This window comes from Caretta caretta, chromosome 6 (assembly GCF_965140235.1).
Source record: "Caretta caretta isolate rCarCar2 chromosome 6, rCarCar1.hap1, whole genome shotgun sequence".
NCBI lineage: Eukaryota > Metazoa > Chordata > Testudines > Cheloniidae > Caretta > Caretta caretta.
In genome coordinates, this window is record NC_134211.1 from 24,875,475 (window position 1) to 24,894,423 (window position 18,949).

General features: G+C 44.4%; 1 protein-coding gene across 6 annotated transcripts in view; it reads left to right on the plus strand.

Moving 5' to 3' along the window:
• Positions 1-460: 460 nt before the first annotated feature.
• TSPAN32 (tetraspanin 32) overlaps positions 461-18,949 on the plus strand; it is a 76,225-nt gene continuing 57,736 nt past the window's right edge. For 5 of the 6 annotated variants that reach the window (XM_048855492.2, XM_048855494.2, XM_048855497.2 and 2 more), the window contains exons 1-3: positions 461-585; positions 6,138-6,252; positions 8,474-8,571. In XM_048855492.2, the coding sequence (XP_048711449.2) occupies positions 520-585; positions 6,138-6,252; positions 8,474-8,571 (279 nt within the window). In that variant the 5' untranslated portion in view covers positions 461-519. Of the gene's footprint in view, positions 616-6,137; positions 6,253-8,473; positions 8,572-18,949 lie in introns of all 6 variants that reach the window. The other variant, XM_048855498.2, reaches the window with a different exon arrangement.

An 18,949-nucleotide genomic window follows, 5' to 3' on the forward strand; every position in this document is an offset into this window, starting at 1 on the left:
ATCTTGTTATCCAGAGCAGGCTGACATTTTTCATACAAAATGATTTTCTTCAATCAATGGATTTTTTTTTTTCAAAAACGCCAAAGCTTTTTGTGAAACTTTATTTTTTCAAAATTTTCCTTTTCCTGGTGACTTATTTTTACCAAAAACATTATAAAAATAGCTACTGAAAATTTTAATTTACCAAAGCACTGTATGTCAGTAAAATGACAAATTTCAATCACCATTTTTATAAGTATTTCAATAAATTTGACTTTAAAATCTCACGAATTTAAAAAAAAAAAGATTCATTTCAAGCTCTCATATTCATAGCTAATAATAAAACTGTTATAAACACTGAGAGCCTTGGATGAAAAGTGCTGTTAATAATAATCCATTTTGCGGTAGGTGTGTCAGGTTGTAGTAGGACTACACTTCCCAAGATGCACTACTGACAGCTTCTCCTGTGAGCTGCCCCAGCTTAGCTGAAGCACTGTTCTCCAGGGACTGACTGTCAGTACTGAGTGAGAAGAGGATAACATGGGACAGAGACACTGGGTCAGGACCACCAAATGCCAGCTGATAGTGACCAGCCTCTTTGTCATGGTAACAACCAGAAGTGGAAACCTGGGATAAGTAAACTGACCACCTTAAAATTTTTTCTTAAAAAGGAACTGTAAAAGTTGTTTCTCTCATTTCAGTTTTAGGACAGAGAAAGTCTAGGGTGATAGAAGCAGACTGTATGAATTACTGCATCCTGAACTGTTATCGCTACTCCCCAGCATTGCTTTCTGTCACCGATAAGCTTTTGGTTTCTCAAGTGTCACTGTAATGCAACTCTTTCACAATTCTGAGCTAGCCTTTAAGTAAGAAATTTGTTGCTGCCATCAAACATGGTAGTTTTAAGATGAGGACAGGGATATCTTCTCATGCTTCTCTTTTTTAAAAAAAAATTTATTGCACTTGGATGAACAATTTCTTGAGGTGCGTGTGGTTTTAAATGTGTTGGATAAGCTAGAGCATCTTTGTAGTCTGACAGAAGCCTGTCTACTGGTACAGATATTGGATAGAATGTAACTTTTGAAATCTTCTGACTCTGTACTACAAACTCTATAGTTCTGGTTGAGCGGCTGTGGAGAAGCAAACGTGAGGAAATTTGGTGAACTCTTCCACGGAGTTCTGGGAAAACTGCACTACAATTTGCTCCCCTTGAAAAAAAAGAGAGAGAGAGAGGAAAACAAGTGAATATTTAAGTGAATATAGCTCTATAGTTGGTTAAAAAGACTGGAGGGGGGGAAACGTGGGGAAAATTTCATTGAAAAAAATGTAAATTCAAAACTTAGTTGACTAGCTCTAATTGCAGTACATTGTTCTCCCTTCAGAGAAGGGCTGCCATTGTGCTTATGAAGTATACGACTTATTCAAGGTAGAATTGCACTCAAACCTGTTGAAGGGGGAGGTGCTTAGCTCAAGTTTAGTTTATTTGTATCCTTTACAAATGGATACAGACAATAACATGCATCAATAGTGAGGCCATGAGGATTTGTTTAGATTGGTATTTCTGCTGGAAATCTGAGCTGAATGAAGCCGGACCAAACCTTTTACTGTGTATGTATAAGTGTTTTAAGGTCTGTGGTACTGAAATTGGGCAAAACTGCTACTGTATACGTGGCACTCCCTCATGGCACCAGAGCTGTGAGACACCTCACTGCTACCTGCCCTTAGTGTGAATCAGTCTGTGCCTGACGTAGCTCACCTTCCTGAAATCACCAGCTTCTATCAACCCAAGCACTGCCTTGCAGGCCTTGCTGTCTCTGTGCAGGTTAGTAATAAGTACACTTCAACCCCTGAGTCCTTGGAGTACTCGCGCAGCGTCCAGCCCTTAACTAGTGAACACTCACAGAAATAGCAGGTTTGCTAGCCAAGGGGACAGTGTACACACTAGCTTGTTCGATTCAGCTGAGGATCAACTCTTCTGTAACATCACAGCACTGAGATAGATTTCTAGTGAAAATAGTCATGAGTTTATTATCAAAGATTAAGATTTAAAAGATAACAAGTAAGGGTAATAATGGAAACAGAAATGGTTACATATTAAACAAAAAGTGTAACACACTTCTTAGAGTCTAAACTTAACAGACTAAACCCTTGTCTAAAGTAGTTTATCTCACCTAAAGTAATCTCCCAGCATCTCCAAGCAATGTGGCTGGGATCTCTCTTTCATGAATACAAAGTGTACTGCCTTTTGCCTTCTTCTTATAGTCCCCCAAAATCCATTGTTTCCTCCCCAGATTCAGTTTAGTTTCTGGTGTCTTTTTGCAGTGTTTTAGTACCATGTTGGTCCCAGGATATTAGACAAGGTGGTCTCTTATGGAACCAGCTACTGTTGTTTGTGTCTCCAAAACCTGTTTATCAGCTCTACCTTGGACACAGATTTTAAAACATATTTTCAGTATTTATACACCACTCTGTGTCATCTCTACATACATCTCACAACGATTGAGGATCAGTATGACATAAGCTTTGATTAGAGACCTTGCATGATATTCTTTACGGATAAATACTAGAAATACTAGAAAGCGGTGTGCTAAGTGTAATGAGTGTGTCAGGACTGCTAAGTTGTTGTTCTAGAAGAGTGAACCCTTTACCAGTTGGCATTGAGGGGTTCTTAGGCTCACAGTATATTTAATCTACCAAACTATGCTTCTTCTGTTGGTCATCATCTGAAAAGGTAATAAGAATAGTTAACTGCAATGTTTAACACATACATGGTTACTTCTGATTCTCCACTATAGAGTTTGAATTTCCAGGATGTCCTTTTATGAGTGGAGGATTCTTCTCCTTGTGAATATGGAAAATATTGCAGATTCTAAAGGTTTTGTATGCATGTAATGCAGTTGTTGATGCCTCCCTAAACAAAGTTCATTGAACCTGGAGAGGAGGCATTCTGAGGGAAGCCTGAATCTAGAGGACCCCACCTCAGGAGATCAGGATGAACTCATGTCTTGCCTCTTTCAGATTTGCTACACTAGGGTTTTGTTTTATTTTAAATGTCCCCACTGTTGATATGCCTATTTCAGCTCTACTCTTGGTAGCAATGGTGGGAGCACTAGCATAGCTCAGACAGCCACCCAGGGCCGGCCCACAACATTTTGGCACCTAAGGCGGGGAGCTCAAATGACGCCCCCGTGCCCCCTCGCTTGGGCCAAAACTTTGAAAGGTCTCAATTCTGCCTTCTTCCTGCAGAGAAAAATACATAGATGCTTTGAATTACATTAAAGAATTCAGCAGCCTCACTGGAAGCTGATGCTCCATCACTGACCTGACCACCAAGTTCAGTGAATGAGAACTGCATGGGACAAAAAAAGCTCGAGGGTTTAACTCTCAGATCCGTGTCTGCACTCCTCCATTCTTTTCTCTTATGTCGGCACCATTATTGTAGCCCTGACCTCTCATGTCAGCTATCGCAATTTCTGTATCTTCCAGCTTTTTAATAAGCACATTTGTCATACCAGCTCCTGTAGTATCATCAATGTCAATAAATTCTAGAAAATGCTCTCTGACAGTCATCGTTGCAGGGACATTTTCACTAGGTTCTGTCATTGTTACAAAATGCACCATTAAAGTCATTTGTTCCGTATGGCTGATGTCAGGTGTGCAGTCCAGAATAACAGAGTAATATCTTGCTGACTTCAGACCTGCCACAATCTTCTGTTTGACTTTTGTTGCCAGTAACTGTATGATCTCATATTGAATTGTTTTTCCAAGGTAGTGGTGTGTGTACATTTCTTGGGGGGTGACTCTTCTTAGTTGCTCCTAGAGTACAGCATCAAATTCAGCCACCAGCTCCACAATTTTAAGTAAGTTTCCATTGTCTGGCACATACAGCTGATCTGAAGTGCCACGCAGTGCTAGGTTTTGAGTAGCAACCATTCTCACAATGGCAATGAGCCTTTTCAGAGCATTTTGCCAGTAAAGAGACTCCGATACAATCTTCTCTTGTTGCTGATCATCTATGGTGGCCTTTAACCTTAGTCTCATCTCAAGCTCTTTCCACCTATGGAATGCTCTCTGGTGACATGCTGTCTTCTCATGGCATGCCAGATTTCTAGCCAGATTTTTCCAGTCCTTTGTTCCTGTAGAACCCAATGTGGCTGGAACATTAGACTGGAAGAGTTTGCAACAAAAACAGTATGCAGCATTCTGGGTTTTTGAGTACATAAGCCATGGCCTCTCTACTTTGTCACCATTGGGGATTTCACACCAGTAATATGTTGGATGGAAACTTCTATTTTCATTGTCTTTGGGGAACATGAAGTTTTTCACTTGCTGTGGCCCATGCACTACAAGGAAGTCCCTCAGGCTCAAGTGGGTCCACAGTCCTGGATCATCTAGACTTAAGGAACTAAACTCAGCAGCAGCTGTTTCTTGCGCCTCCACCACACTCTTCTCTGATCTATACTTTCCTTCAGGAATGTGCATGGTTACGTCCATTTAAGATGGAGATATGGATGCCGCAGTAGCTGCCAGGTCACCTGCATCTGACTAACTGGAAGATCAGGCATCTCCTCACCACTCACATCCTCACTGGGGCCGGAAGGCTCACCGTGGACATTTGTGTCTATGTATCTCAGGAGAGCTCCTTCCAGCTCAGATAGAAAAGCTTCCGTTGCGTTCTTTCTTTTTCTGAATGCTGCCTCAGAGGGGCGTTTTCTTCTTTCACTCATGACTGCTGCTCTGTGCCAGGTATAGTGGCTCTCAACACTCAATTGAAGGGGACAAATAAGCAGGCTGGTAGCAGGGCCTGAGTGAGGGAAAATATCAGCGTCTTAAGGGCCTAACTGGCTCCTATTACTTCAGCTGACTGCCTGTTCTCCTCAAGTGGGTTCAGGGAAGCAGCAGGAAACAGGAAGCTCCCTGAGAAGCTGGTGTTAATCAGTCCAGGATCCTGGGGGTGCCAGAGAGGTACATAAGAGGCTCCTCCTCTTCTCTCTCCCTGCAGCTCCTGCTGCTTTCTGTTATTCCCTCTCACCTTTTTTCTTGCCTGCTTGATATGTCTCTTGTGCCCTCCTTCCTCCAGCACAGCATTCCACCATCTCTGTGCATCTAGAGCAGAGAGAATACATATGCACCAGCAGCAGACACCATTTTCTACACTCTGGGTCCAAGTGCCCCCCCCCCTCGCCCCCCGTAGTCTGGCACCTGAGGCGGCCGTCTCAGTTCACCTCATGGTAAGGCCAGTCCTGCAGCCACCATCTAACAGGCTCTGAGCAGGTTAGACAACACAGTGGTTAAAACGTTGGTGGTCACTCAGTGTGTCATCTACAGTAGCCCTATCATTGATGGAGCTGAAATGACAGCAACACTGGGAAATTTTAGAGGAAAAAGGCTAGTGCAGACAAAGCCTTAAAGCACAGTGCAAGACTCATCTATTTACACTGCCTTTTCCTTAGCAGAGATAACAGTACACCTAAGCTACCCTCCACTCCTCAGAAAACACTACAAATTGTTCAAGAGCAAGAGCAGAGAACGCAATCTGACCCAGGACCATTCTTGAAGTTAATAACATCCCTCTCACGCACACACGTCAGAATTTGCACCAATTCCTGTAGTATTTAGATATCAATGTAAATACATTGAAAGGGACGTCTGTGAAAATATGACAGGTTTCAGAGTAACAGCCGTGTTAGTCTGTATTCGCAAAAAGAAAAGGAGTACTTGTGGCACATTAGAGACTAACCAATTTATTTGAGCATGAGCTTTCGTGCTCACGAAAGCTCATGCTCAAATAAATTGGTTAGTCTCTAAGGTGCCACAAGTACTCCTTTTCTTTTTGTGAAAAAATGATTCCTCTGGTTTTTCCCAATGATTACAATTTCCTCTGGTAGCAGAGTCCAAGGGATTGAGTGAGTGGTTTTATATGCAGTAATTATACAGCATTGTCCAAAGAGTTTATTAATCTGCCCAGGGGTTCCCTTCACATGTGACTTTTAGGTATATACTGTAAACTAACTCTCTCAGGGAACAGGTTGTTTTCCTTCGAGCATGGATTGAAGTATCTGAGTGTACCTGATAGCATTTCATAAGTTCTGCAGTAGTTTTTTTTGTGAATCCTGCACTTGCTACTTTCCTTCCTCAGTAAAATCTCTGTTTTTCAGCTGCTGGGGCTGGCAGTCATCATACTGACCATTATCACCCACTATGGGGCTCACTTCAGTGTAATCAGTGGGGTCTCCTCTGAGGCTAACCCCTATAGAATCTTCCACAATGTCGGTAAGTGCCGCATTTTTTAGACCAACTGAGATGTCCTGTGAGGGCCAGCATCTTTGGAGCTATGTAAAATTAGGATGCAGTGAAAGGAAATTCAGAGACTTCACATGAAGTGGGATCCCAGTTAGGTGTGTAGTGTGGCCACTACAGAGGCAAGGTACCTCTTTTCTGTATGAGAAACACTTGCTTGGCCTTTTGGTGGGGGAACACTGTTCATTGTGCCTCAGCACTGCTGAGTCCACTGTTGTCCCCCATGCTTCACCTATTACAGACAAAGCAGAGACGGTTATAAATATTCTATAAGTAGGCCCAAAGGTATGGGAGGAGCTTAAGAAGAACTCACAGTGGAAGTGAGAGGCTGGATAGGACCACAGAAAGGAGCACATTATAAGACACAAGCCATGGGGCCCTTTAAAAGTGTGGACATTTATATTTGTGTGGGATAGAAGGGGGACATAGGTGAACAGAAAGTAAGACGTGAGCTCTGGGTTGAAGAGCTTTCAGCATCAGTGCAGCTCCTGAACTCTCCCATTGGGTGTCAGCTAGACTCTGCTCTGGCCAGGAAGTAGGAGGCGACTGTTGCACAAGATTAGCAATGCGTAAGCTCCTGATAATGGGTACTGGAACACATGCTCCTGTTCAGCACTCTGTGATTCAGTAGGATCTTTATCTGAGCACAGAGATAATTGTAAAGGGGACTTGTGATCTTCTGGCAAAAATAACAAAGTGGCCTGGCATGTTTCCAGGGCACATGGTTCTGCTGGAACTATGGGAGCAAAGGGCAGGGATGACGACATTGCGCAAAGGTTTATAAACTTGGTGTGGTGGGGCAAGTTAGTCATATAAAGATGAACACTGGATAAGGTGAAAGTCTCTTGCATTCTCCTGCAACCCAATCCCTTTGTATCTTGTCCATTTTTAGACCCTGATCTAGCAATGCACTTAAGTATCTGCTTAGCTTCACATACAAAAATAGTCACATTGAAGTCAATGGAACGACTCGTGCATAAAATTAAGCATATAGGCAAGAGTTTGTGGGAGCAGGGCCTTAGATTGTAAGGTCTTTGGGGCAGAGACTACCCCTTATTTTGTCTGTACTGTACCCTGCAGAGTGAGGGTCTTCCATGATCTATATTACAGCCACATCCAATATGAGCATGCAGACTCCTTTATACTGCAGTAGTTTAACTCCAATTAGTCTTCTCTGCACACACAGGGCTTATCGATACAAATACTTAGTTCATGGCAAACTGGGGTATAAATCTATTCCATACTAATCTGCTGCGCACTAAGTGTCCATGTGGACCCTGTTGCTGTGCACTAAAAATTTTGCTAGTGCACTATGATCTATCCCATTTCAAAGTGGCGTAGATCAAAGCTTTTAAGTGCACAGTATAAGAATGGCCATATTGAGTCAGAACACAGATCCATCTAGCCCAGTATCCTGTCTTCTGACAGTGGCCAATGCCAGACTAGTGCTGGGTAGATTTACACCCCAGATTGCCACAAACTAAGTGTTCATACAGACAAGCCCAGAGAGAGGGCATTTTTCTGTTTTTTCTTGTCATTTTAGTATTAGAAACTTTTAATAAAAAGATTAACTCAATTTACCAAGATTACTTCCATTACCCAAGATGGTCAGGGATGCAACCCAATGCTCTGGGTGTCCCTAGCCTCTGACTTCCAGAAGCTGGGAGTGGACAACAGGGGATGGATCACTCAGTTGCCTGTTCTGTTCATTCCCTCTGAAGCACCTGGGATTGGCCACTGCTGGAAGACAGGATACTGGACTAGATGGACCATTGGTCTGACCCAGTATGGCCGTTCTTGTGTACACCCTTTAACACAGTCCTTTCTTTTCAGGTTCAGCAGAGTAGAATGTCTTCAGTTTCTATATCTTAAATCTCTGTCCTGACACAAAATTATGTCACCCTCCTTAAGATTTCAGCAGATTTGGGCAGGATGGGGAAGGTTATTGTGCTTTTCCTGTGAGAGGGGACTGGCACTACCTGCCAAGATTTTGAGCTCTGTGGTGTTCTCAGACTTGCCAACCTCACAGCTTGAGAAGCAAAAATTCAGAAGTTCCTCATGAAAGGCAAGCTCTTCTGAGAGCTTTAGTTTATAAAGCTTGCTTGTCAAAGGGAGCCCAACCCTGCTTAAGGTGAAAGAAAGGCAGCTAGGGCTTCATGTCTTGCTAAAACTCCGATGTGCATCTTTCCTCCAGCATTCTACAGCGGGATATGTCTGACCATGATTCTGGTCCTTGCAGCCCTGCTGAGTACTGTTGCCACAGTGAGAGAATCGGTGTGCCTCATGGCAATGGTAAGTGTTTGGTTAGACAGGCATGGGTGGGCAGGGAACAGCGTTTCCAAATTCAGTGATAACACCAAGATGTGGAGATACAGGGAACAGCCTTTGTCTGGATCCAGCTTGCTCCCCACACTTGGTTTATCGACTGTTAAATGTGGTGTTTGTAGTGTTGCCTTAGTTGTTTTGCTTTGTGCTTCACATGGGGGAGAAGACAGCCAACACTGAATGCACATCATGCCACAGTGGGGTAGAGGTTGCCTGCTGCTTTTCAAGGCATGGCTGTGCCTAACCTCTCAAAGTGACTCCAGGTGATGATTTATCTATATGTGCCCTGATTTTTCGAGGTGCTATGTATATATGCCTCTGATTGGGGTCAAGGGGAGGTGCTTATCTGTCAAGATGATGCCAGTTATTGTTGGTTTGCTTTTGTAATGCCAACATTCTTCTTTGTGATGTTCTTAATGACGTATTTCTTTGTTTTTTTCTGATATTTGGGTCAGATTTTGAAATCCCGTGTTCTGCCCCACGATAGCAACCTTAACTCCAATTTAATGAAGTGTTTTGTAAATATATATATTCACAATGATTGTGAGCTTAGAACATTTGGTGGCACCAGCTCAGTTTTGACTGCATTACCAATTTTGGCATGCTGTCGAGGCTAGCTTTCTACCTAGCTCATACTTTTAAGGAAAACTAATTGGAGTTCATCAGCTGGTATATGCATGAAATGGGTATTTTCTCCTCAAAATGTGTCAACTACATAGCCATATCGTTTGGGGCATTCCTGCCAACCTCCTCGAGCAAAACAACCCCCATCAGGCGACACATTTGAATCATCTGTTTTGCTTCGTTTGGTATCCCAGTACATCCACTGTCTGCCTTTCATCTTTCAGGCATTAAGCTCTTCAAGGCATTCATCTTGTGTCTTGTAAAGCACCAAGCATATTAACAAATAACACTTCTGCACAAGGAGAAGGGAGGGAGACGAGAAGGCAGCTTTTGCCCTGGTGATGGAGGCTGTGTGTGTTTCAGCAGCAGATTCTTAGACCCTCCCTTGTTGTTTGTTTTAAGCCTCACGCATGGAGTTGCCTTGGCATCAGACAGTCCTGCAGTGCTGGAGGCGAGAGCGGGTTGTGTGCATCTAGGACAGGGAAGAGGAAAGCAATGGAGTAAGTGCCTCGTAGAGTACAGGGACAGGGGGATGTGCTTTTTCTCCTGTTGTAGTAAAGTAATATAGTCGGTGAACTCAAAGGAAGCCTGAATGTGAACTGCAAAGGCTGGGAGGCACCAGTAAATTGGAGTAATCGTGTGTGTGTGTGTGTAGTAATCGCGTGCGTGTGTCTGCTGCTATAAGCCCTGCAGTGTGGGTGGAGTCCTTTGCACTACCCGTTCTCTCCTTGGAAGACAGAACAGCCCAGGGTCAGGGTGCCTCTTTTTACCTAGATCCACTGTGAGTGTGTCTGAAGTGGGGGTGGGGGGGGGAGAGGTAAGGTCTAAGCTTCTTGTTGACCCAAACAAGAAACTAGAAATGCGTCTTCTAAGGAAGAAAAACTCCGGCAGTCCTACAGGTTTCCTTTGAACTGAACAAACTATGTACTAATCCTCTCTTCCCTGCTGCACCACTAGAGGGTGTCAAGTTCTCAAAATAAGAGAGAAGCTGCCTGCAATCTTGTTATGAGCTGCAGTGTTTTCATACACATTCTCACCACCATTTTGTCTGTCTTTCTCTCTAGTTGTCCCCCATAGTTCTAGTAGGAAGAACATTATCAGACAGGTCAGGTCAGATTGTTCTGCCATCCTTCTTGCCAGCCTCTTACGCAGCTACCGCTCTGCAAACCAGTTTACTGCTGTTCATTCTGTGGTGAATTTAAACTTGTCCTGTGTTTTAATTGTCAAAATCTGAGTCCAGAGCCAGCTGCACTGGCCAGCATGTCTGCTGACTGACAGAAGGTAGGGGGATGTCATGTTCAATCAACTTCTTCAGATTTCATACATTAGATACGTTATTTGTTATTTTTATTATGTTAGTACCTAAGGATCTCGGAAGAGGGTTAGGACCTTAATGTACAATCTAATAACACAGTCTCTGCCCCAGAAAGCACACAATCTTGGATTTAGACAGTAAGCAGAAACTACTGGAAGCAAGCACAGGAGGGACGACAAGGGAACAGTAGAGACAGGTATGAGTGCATGGATTAGAAATCACAATAGTTTTTGTAGACACAGAGGGTTACCAGCCTAGCCAATGCCAAACTCTCAGTGATGATCTCTCAGTCCTGCTAAATCTGCAAGAGCTTGGGAGCTCATTACTAGCAGCTAAGCCTTGAGGTCCTCTCGCTGAAGAAAGTCTCTATGACAGTAGCTAGTAGAAGAGTTTTCAGAAAAAGGTGCAAGAAATCCCCTAATAGTCAACCGTGGAATTATCTGTCCAAAGGGGAAATTCCTTGCTAATCCCCATAAATTAGTAGCTAGCTAACACCCTCCAGGGTTTGTGTCCCTTATACATTTTTATTCCATATGTATAATGTAGCAGGGGACGTTGTTGTTGTTTGTATAAATGTCCTATCCTGGTTTGAATGTTGCTTAACTGTTGGCCTTTATATCTTGTGACAGTGAGTCCCACAGGCTAATTCTGTATGTGTGTGTGTGTGTGTGTGTTTGGTTTTTTGTTTATCCATGCAAGTGCTTTTCGGGAACTAATCCTCACAATACCTCTACTAATCCCAAATTTACCAGTAGGCAATTAAAGCAAATAGATTAAATGATTTACTTGTATCAGTAGAGGAGTTGTAAGGACTGGGATTAGAACTCAGGAGACTCTGGCTCCCAGACATGGTCTCAGAGCGCTGCAGCATGTTCCTGTGTTACAGTGTGTTTCACAGAAAGCCTAAAGTCCCTTTTCTGTAGCTTTTTTGTTGATGTACTGGACATTTCTTTTTCATTAATTATTGATGTGAAGAGGTCTCTGTATAAAATGGATCTTGTTAAGAGTATTTCATTATGTAATCAAACAGATAGAGGAGGAAGCTATAGTATTGGTGTTCTTATAGCTGTGAAAGGCAAAGACAAGGAATAGGGACCGCTCTACACATGCCCATTGTAGATGAACTGCTTTGACAGAATACTAACATGTGGTCCATTGGATAGCATGCTGGACTGAGAGCCAAGAGACCAGAGTTCTGTTCCTGTCGCTGATACTGTGTGACCCATGAGCAGGTCACTTTACCTCCCTGTGCTTCAATTTCCCCTCCTATGCTTTGGCTGTCATTTCTATTTAGATTGTAAACCCTGTACAGAATGGGCTGTCTGTTAGCATGTGTGGGTACAGTGCTTAGCATGATGTGGGGCCCCAGTCTTGGTTGGGGGGCCTCTCGGGGTATGTCTACACTGCCATAAAACACCTGCGGCTGACCTGTGTCAGCTGACTCAGGCTCGCAGGGGATGGGCTTTGGGGCTACAAAACTGCAGGGTAGATGTTTGGGCCCTGAGAGGCAGGAGGGTTCCAGACACAGCCTGGACTCCAGCTCTAGTCTGAATGTCTACGCTGTAGTTTTATAGCCCCCCAGCCTCAGCCAACATGGGCCAGTTGCAGGTGTTTTACTGCAGTGTAGACACACCCTAGGCTGTGGTGTAATACAAGTAATGATACAGGGCTTGCAGTAGTGTGGTTACCCTGGTTTGAAACCAGGGTAAGTCACATTGAAGGGAAGCCGCATTTTATACTAGTGCAGCACATCTACAAAAGGGGTTTCTCTGTTGTATTTACATTACAAATATCCACAGTGTAGACAGGCCCTAGGTAAGATACCCACTGACATTTACAAATAGCATGAATGAATCCTACAGCACAGGGTGGTGGTCAGATCTTCAACTAGGAGCTGCGTATGTAATTAGGTGAATATCCAGAGGCTCCTGTGATACCAGGGAACTGGAAATGGTGGTCTGAGGTACTGCACTAGTGTCCAAAAATCTTCTTTGACTGAGCGGCCTGTGAAAGTTTTATGGTCTGTCTCATCAACTGTGAGGGATAAGAACGGATACAGTATCCTTGGCAAAGCTTGAATCGTTGCTTTCCAATGGCATACTACAGATCAGTGAATCTAAATGTCCTGTCATTCTGGTAGCGTCCGAAGCCATGTCAGAATTGAAATGAAGGAGGAAAGGAAATAGCAGTCTCTCTAGAAGGGCTAGTATAAAGTAAAAATCTCTGACTCTAGCAGTTCGAGATACTGGGTATTGAAGTTTTGTCAGAAGTGCAGAGGAAGGGAGAGAAAAATAAAGAAAGTAATATGGCAATGAGAACGGTGCATCTTAAAAATCCAATAACTGAACGTTCTAGGGCTGGAAACACTGCTAGACCAGAACAGAATGTTTTCAGGACCAGTAAACTGTATTCCAAAGACTGGTTCCAGCCCAGTGATCAAGAAGAAAAATCCTCAGTCCCTGTCTGATCCAGCTCAGCTTTTCAGTGTAGTTCAGAGTGACGTACCACTATGGCAGGCATTTAGCATAAGCTGTTCGCTTTACTGCTCCCAGATGTGTAATTGTAGGCAAGTGTGTTAGGGATTCATAACAGTACAGCAGTGCACTTCGATGCCTTGCTTTAGCAGTCATCTGCTTCCTAGGCTGAGCCTGTACTTACATCAATTATGCACCAGTCAGCAATAAGAAATCAGTCTACTTGGGCTGATTTAAAGCTGCACAGCCTCCCTAAGAAACTGACACAGGTAGAGCCAGCACTACACAGAATTCTTGCTGCATTCAGTCAGAGAGCACTACATTGATTTCTCATGCAGACAGAGCTCATCAGCTTCTTAGGAGATATGGAGAAAGAGAAAAACAGAATACTGCTTCCTGTCAGTGGAAGAATGGGGGAGTGATTTTTTTCTTTTGCACACATTAAACAAGTCATGAAATAAAAGTCCGGTTAATGTAACTGTACCGTAAATATATTGACTGTGGTCAAGGAGTGTTCAACCACAGTGCAGGAGGAAGAGTGCAAGGATAGTTTGAAGGCAGCCTACCCACTCCCCTGATCCTGGGCCACTGTGTTGGGCCCGGTCACCTGGCATAAGAGTAGCCTTCACGTCTAACTTACTATAGCTTCCAATATCCCCAAGGGGTTGTTACAGCTCTTGGAGATTGCTAGGGCATGGGGCAGCCCCTCTTCTGGCTACAGTGGGTTGTAGGAAGTTGAACGCAGTCTCTGCCACCAGAGGATTCTCCTTAATCCAGAGTGACCGTCCTGAGGCTGGTTCTGCCAGTTCTGGTGGTGTTTTGCGTTAGCTGAGTGGTGCAAAGCAGCCCCATCACAACTGAGGACAGGGCCACTAATTGTGTGCAGCATAAGATCTGAGTTTGACCTCACTGAATGAGAAGTTAAGGTGAAGTCCAGTAAGCTTTGTATTTGAACGGGGAACGTGAGAAAGGTAGATAAAAAGATAGGCCAGTCAGGGGACTGGAAAACATTTCTATGGATTCTGCCAAGTCTACAGAAGACAAATTGTTCCTTGCAGCAAGAATGAAAACAAGGTAATTCATAAAGGAGTAATTGATTATTAGCTCAGTGACAGCATTTGATGGGGCTGAATGTGCTACATCTCATATAAGAAAATGTACTGCATCATCTTGCAACAAGCTCATAGCAGTCGTCTTAGATTCTGGGGGGTGTGAAGAAGAGGCAAACTTGGCTGTTTGTATTTAAGTACAGCTACTTGTTTTTAAGAATACCTTCTAATACAATTATAAACCCTCAAACCCTCTGGCTAGGAAATAAACAAGCAGCCTGTAATTCATTTACGAGTACTTCTAGGAGTCATGTAATTACAGATCTAGCCTGGATGGAGGGAGATCTCCCAACAGGGTACAAATTTCAGTACTGGCAACAAATTACATAAAATAAAGACTGGTAGAGCAGACACAGACAGGCAAAGGAGTGGGCAGACATGGTGGGAGATGTGGAGAAGGGTGTTAAACTACAAAATAATCTGATACATTTGAGAGATTTTTATGAGTAGTATAATAGTTTGGGGGGAAAGCAGAAACTGATTTTGTGCCACATTTTGAAATTATTTCCATTTGGCAGCATTGAAAATGTACCAATTTTGGCAGGGGTGGGGAGGTTATGAATTTTTTTCAGTATCTTTATTGAAATTTTTCATGAAACCTTTTTCATAATCTTTTTTTTTTCATTTTCTGAAAACCATATTTTCATATTGGTACTAAGTAAAAATTTGAGTTAAAATACCTTGGAAAATGTCATAAAAAACAGGAAAAGCTGATAATCTTTCACGAAAAGTGTTGGTGGGTTGTTTAAAAAAAAAAAAGTGTCCTTTTTTCATTGTGGAAAAAAATGTGGAAAATGTGACCAGCTCTAGTGAGTAGTTATCGGAACAGGTCTTGGAACAGCCTCTCAATCTCTCCTCTAGATTTCATTCCTGACTTCGGTTCTCTTATACTTTCAAGGGTTAAAATTTCACCACTGTACAGTCGGTTTGTTGCTATGATCCAGTTGTGGGGAGTTGTGGAGAATTGTCCCTTCAGAAAGGAGAGCATAGAGAGGCAGTGTTGTCTTTGGCTCTGTCTCACAGCCATGACATCACTCCTCCGGGGCTCTACCCACATATTCTGCACACTGTTGCAGTTCCTTGCAGCCACTGTCAACAGATAGTTCAGTCACTGCTGTGATTCCCAGCTTTGATTCCACTAGCAAAGGGACACACGTGGGTCACCCTCCCCGTGCAGGTTCTCTTGGCTCCTCTGTTAAAGCCTACAAAGAAATCAAGAGCTAGTGGTGGCTAGTCCATAGGGAAGTTTAACTGCTATAGCTGAGCCTCCTTCTCCAAGCTATCACATTGTATAGCTTTTTGTATTGACACATGACAGCATTTCTGTCTACTTGCCTTATAGTTTTAGGCTTTGAAAGTCTGGTGTGTTATAATATTTCAGCGGCTTATTGGACACTGTGTGACCTCACAATCCATGGTGTCAGATACTTGCCCTGGAGAGCCTGAAATATTGTCAGTAATACTGTGCATTTTCGACCTATTCTCATAGACTCATAAACTCTAAGGTCAGAAGGGATCATCATGGATCATCTCTAGTCTGACCTCTTGCACATCGCAGGCCACAGAATCTGACGCCCCCCATTCTAGTAATAGACCCATAACTCTGGCTGAGTTACTGACATCCTCAAATCATGATTTAAAGCAGGGGTGAGCAAACTACGGCCCGGGGGTCACATCCAGCCCTCCAGATGTTTTAATTTGGCCCTCGAGCTCCTGCCGGGGAGCGGGGTCCGGGGCTTGCCCCGCTCTGGCGCTCCAACCAGGGAGCAGGGTCAGGGGCTTGTCCCACTCTGCGCGGCTCCCCGAAGCAGCAGCATGTCCCCACTGTGGCTCCTATGCATGGGGCAGCCAGGGGGCTCTGCATGCTGCCCCCATCCCAAGCACTGCCCCCGCAGCTCCCATTGGCCAGGAACCGTAGCCAATGGGAGCTGCAGGGGAGGTGCCTGCAGATGGGGCAGTGTGCAGAGCCGCCTGGCTGTGCCTCTGCATAGGAGCCGGAGAGGGGACATGCCGCTGCTTCTGGGAGCTGCTTGAGGTAAGCACCACCCAGAGCCTGCACCCCTGACACCCTTCCACGCCCCAGCCCCCTGCCCCAGCCCTGATCCCCTTCCCGCCTTCTGAACCCCTCGGTCTCAGCCCACAGTATCCTCCCACACTGTGAACTCCTCATTTCTGGCCCCACCCCCGAGCCCTCGCCCCCAGCTAGAGCCCTCACCCCCTCCCGCACCCCAGCCCCCAAATTTGTGAGCATTCATGGCCCGCCATACAATTTCCATATCCAGATGTGGCCCTCAGGTCAGCAAGTTTGTCCACCCCTGATTTAAAGTCTTCAAGTTACAGAGAATCTGCCATCTCTAGGCCTGAAGGAGAAATGCAAGCAATTTGTGCAATATCCACTGTCCAGACTGACTCTAACTTGATCAAAGTGAAACATATAGATTGCATTTGTCCTATATCAAATTCTTTCAAAGTCCACTCCCTTCATCATCTTCTGCCATATTCATCCAGGTCAGTAGAGCACTGGATTGGTTTACAGAGGTGCATAGTCCTACCTGAACAAAGGTATGTACCTGTTTCTTGGAAGCCTTATTAATAACAAAATCAAGCCTCATCTGGCCAGTTCAAAGTGTGCTTGTTCCCTGAAAACTGACCATAAAACAGTGCATGAGTGATTCTGGCACTTTTGGGGGGAGCCGAAGCAGCATTCCAGTACTCGGATAACTGTAAAGTAAACCAATGATTATTCATGCTAAAAATATTGGAATTTTCCTAAAAGCCTCTTTCAGGTACTGTTATAACGTATTCTTGTTGAAATCATGAGTTCTGGCTCTTCTTTTTTAGTGCTTGAGCCCTGCTGCAAAAACTGCTTTGAGGGCCGTTGTAGTCAACTGACTAGCTATTGCTAATGCACTGCATGGCTGAGGTTTAGAAAGGCTGGCTATCTTTCCCCCCCCTTCTTCCCCATGATTATCGTTTAATTCCTTAAAAACAAATGATGGCCCAGATTCTCTGCTGTACTGAATTTTCGCTCAGTGCAGAAGAGGGGAGGAAGCCACAATGGAACTAGTTATGGAAGGCTGCTCTTTCTACTAGCAGCTGGTAAGGGTCCCCAACGATGCTCTGGCCACAGCCTTCCCTGCTCACAGTGTGGTGACTGGCATAGGAACAGTTACACCAGCTCTGTACATACTGAGGGCTCCCCTACAGTCAAAGGGAATCTATTGTGTTGTGATCAGATTCCATCCCTGCAGCACAAAGCTAATGGAGTAAGCCAGAGAATCCAGCCTGATGTCTCTGAACTTGAACAGGCAGAGAAGAGTTGCAAGTCAGGAAACATAATCTCGTGAAAAACATTCCTGGGGTTATAACTGTCAAGCTGTCCTGCAGTAATTCAAAAGCATGAGTGCCAACCTCAGGGCAGACTCTTACAAACCAGGGCACAAACCCCAAATTTGATTGTAAGTTCTATACAAGATTTCACCAACCAGTGATCATGTGTAAACTCCTGAGGTGCTGTAACAGCCTAAACATGACACAGACCGTTCCATACAGTACTCTTAACTGTCTTCATAAAAAGAAAAGGAGTACTTGTGGCACCTTCGAGACTAACCAATTTATTTGAGCATAAGCTTTCGTGAGCTATAGCATCCGATGAAGTGAGCTGTAGCTCACGAAAGCTTATGCTGAAATAAATTGGTTAGTCTCTAAGGTACCACAAGTCCTCCTTTTCTTTTTGCGAATACAGACTAACACAGCTGCTACTCTGAAACCTGTTAACTGTCTTGTCACTCAGGTAAGAAGCTTATATTTGTGATAGATGGTCACTTACACCAAGTATCACAGCAATACTCCCAATCCCAAATGACCAGCCACTTACCCCAAGTCAATTGCACTTTAGATCTCACACCAGAGACAATGCTTGTAGCCAATCCTGTAATAAACTATCTAAAGATTTACTATATAGGAAAAGGAAATGAGAGTTATATACAGTGTTAAAGCAGGTAAACATACACACACACAAATGAGTTCCAATCTTAAATTTCAAAAAGAAATAGAAGTGTCTATGAAAACCAAGCTCTATATCAGGGGTCAGCAACCTATGGCACGTGGCCAAAGGCGGCACTCAAGATGATTTTGAGTGGCACTCACACTGCCTGGGTCCTGGCCACCGGTCCCAGGGGCTCTGCTCTTGGCCTGGGGTCCTACTGCTGGCCCCCTGGCACCCGGAGTCCCGTCCACCGGCCCCCACTCAGCCCGCCTCCAGCCCCAGGTCCCAGCCACTGGTCCCGGGCACTCCACTGCTGGCCCCAGGTCCTGGCCGCCAGCCTGGGGCTCTGCAGCTGCCCCCAGCTATGGCCCACTGCCCCAGCCTGGTGCAGTGAGGGGTGCAGACAGGGGCAAGTGGGGGATTAAAATTTGCTGCAGTGCCACTGTACTGGGATATTTTTAAGTCCTGATTTGCTGCTTACATCACTATCACGTCACGTGGAACAGCCTGTTGCGTTTGATGTTGTGCGTGCCGTCTGTCACGATTTTTTTCTCACTCTAAGTTGAGGGGTACATTTGACAAAAAGTCAGCTCCTAAGAGAGCAAAGTTAGATGTCCGTTCATTTCACGTCACAGCAACATTTGGTGGCTAAGTTGTGGGCAAGGGTTTGCTGCGCTTTGTAAACTGTTTTGATGCAATCAAGGCCTTTTTGTCAGAAAAAGGACAAAACTACCCCGAACTGGATGATGACAAATGGCTGTGTAAGCTCATCTTTCTAACTGACATCACCGCTCACTTAAACGAACTCAACCTCCGTCTCCAGGGTTCAGGGCAA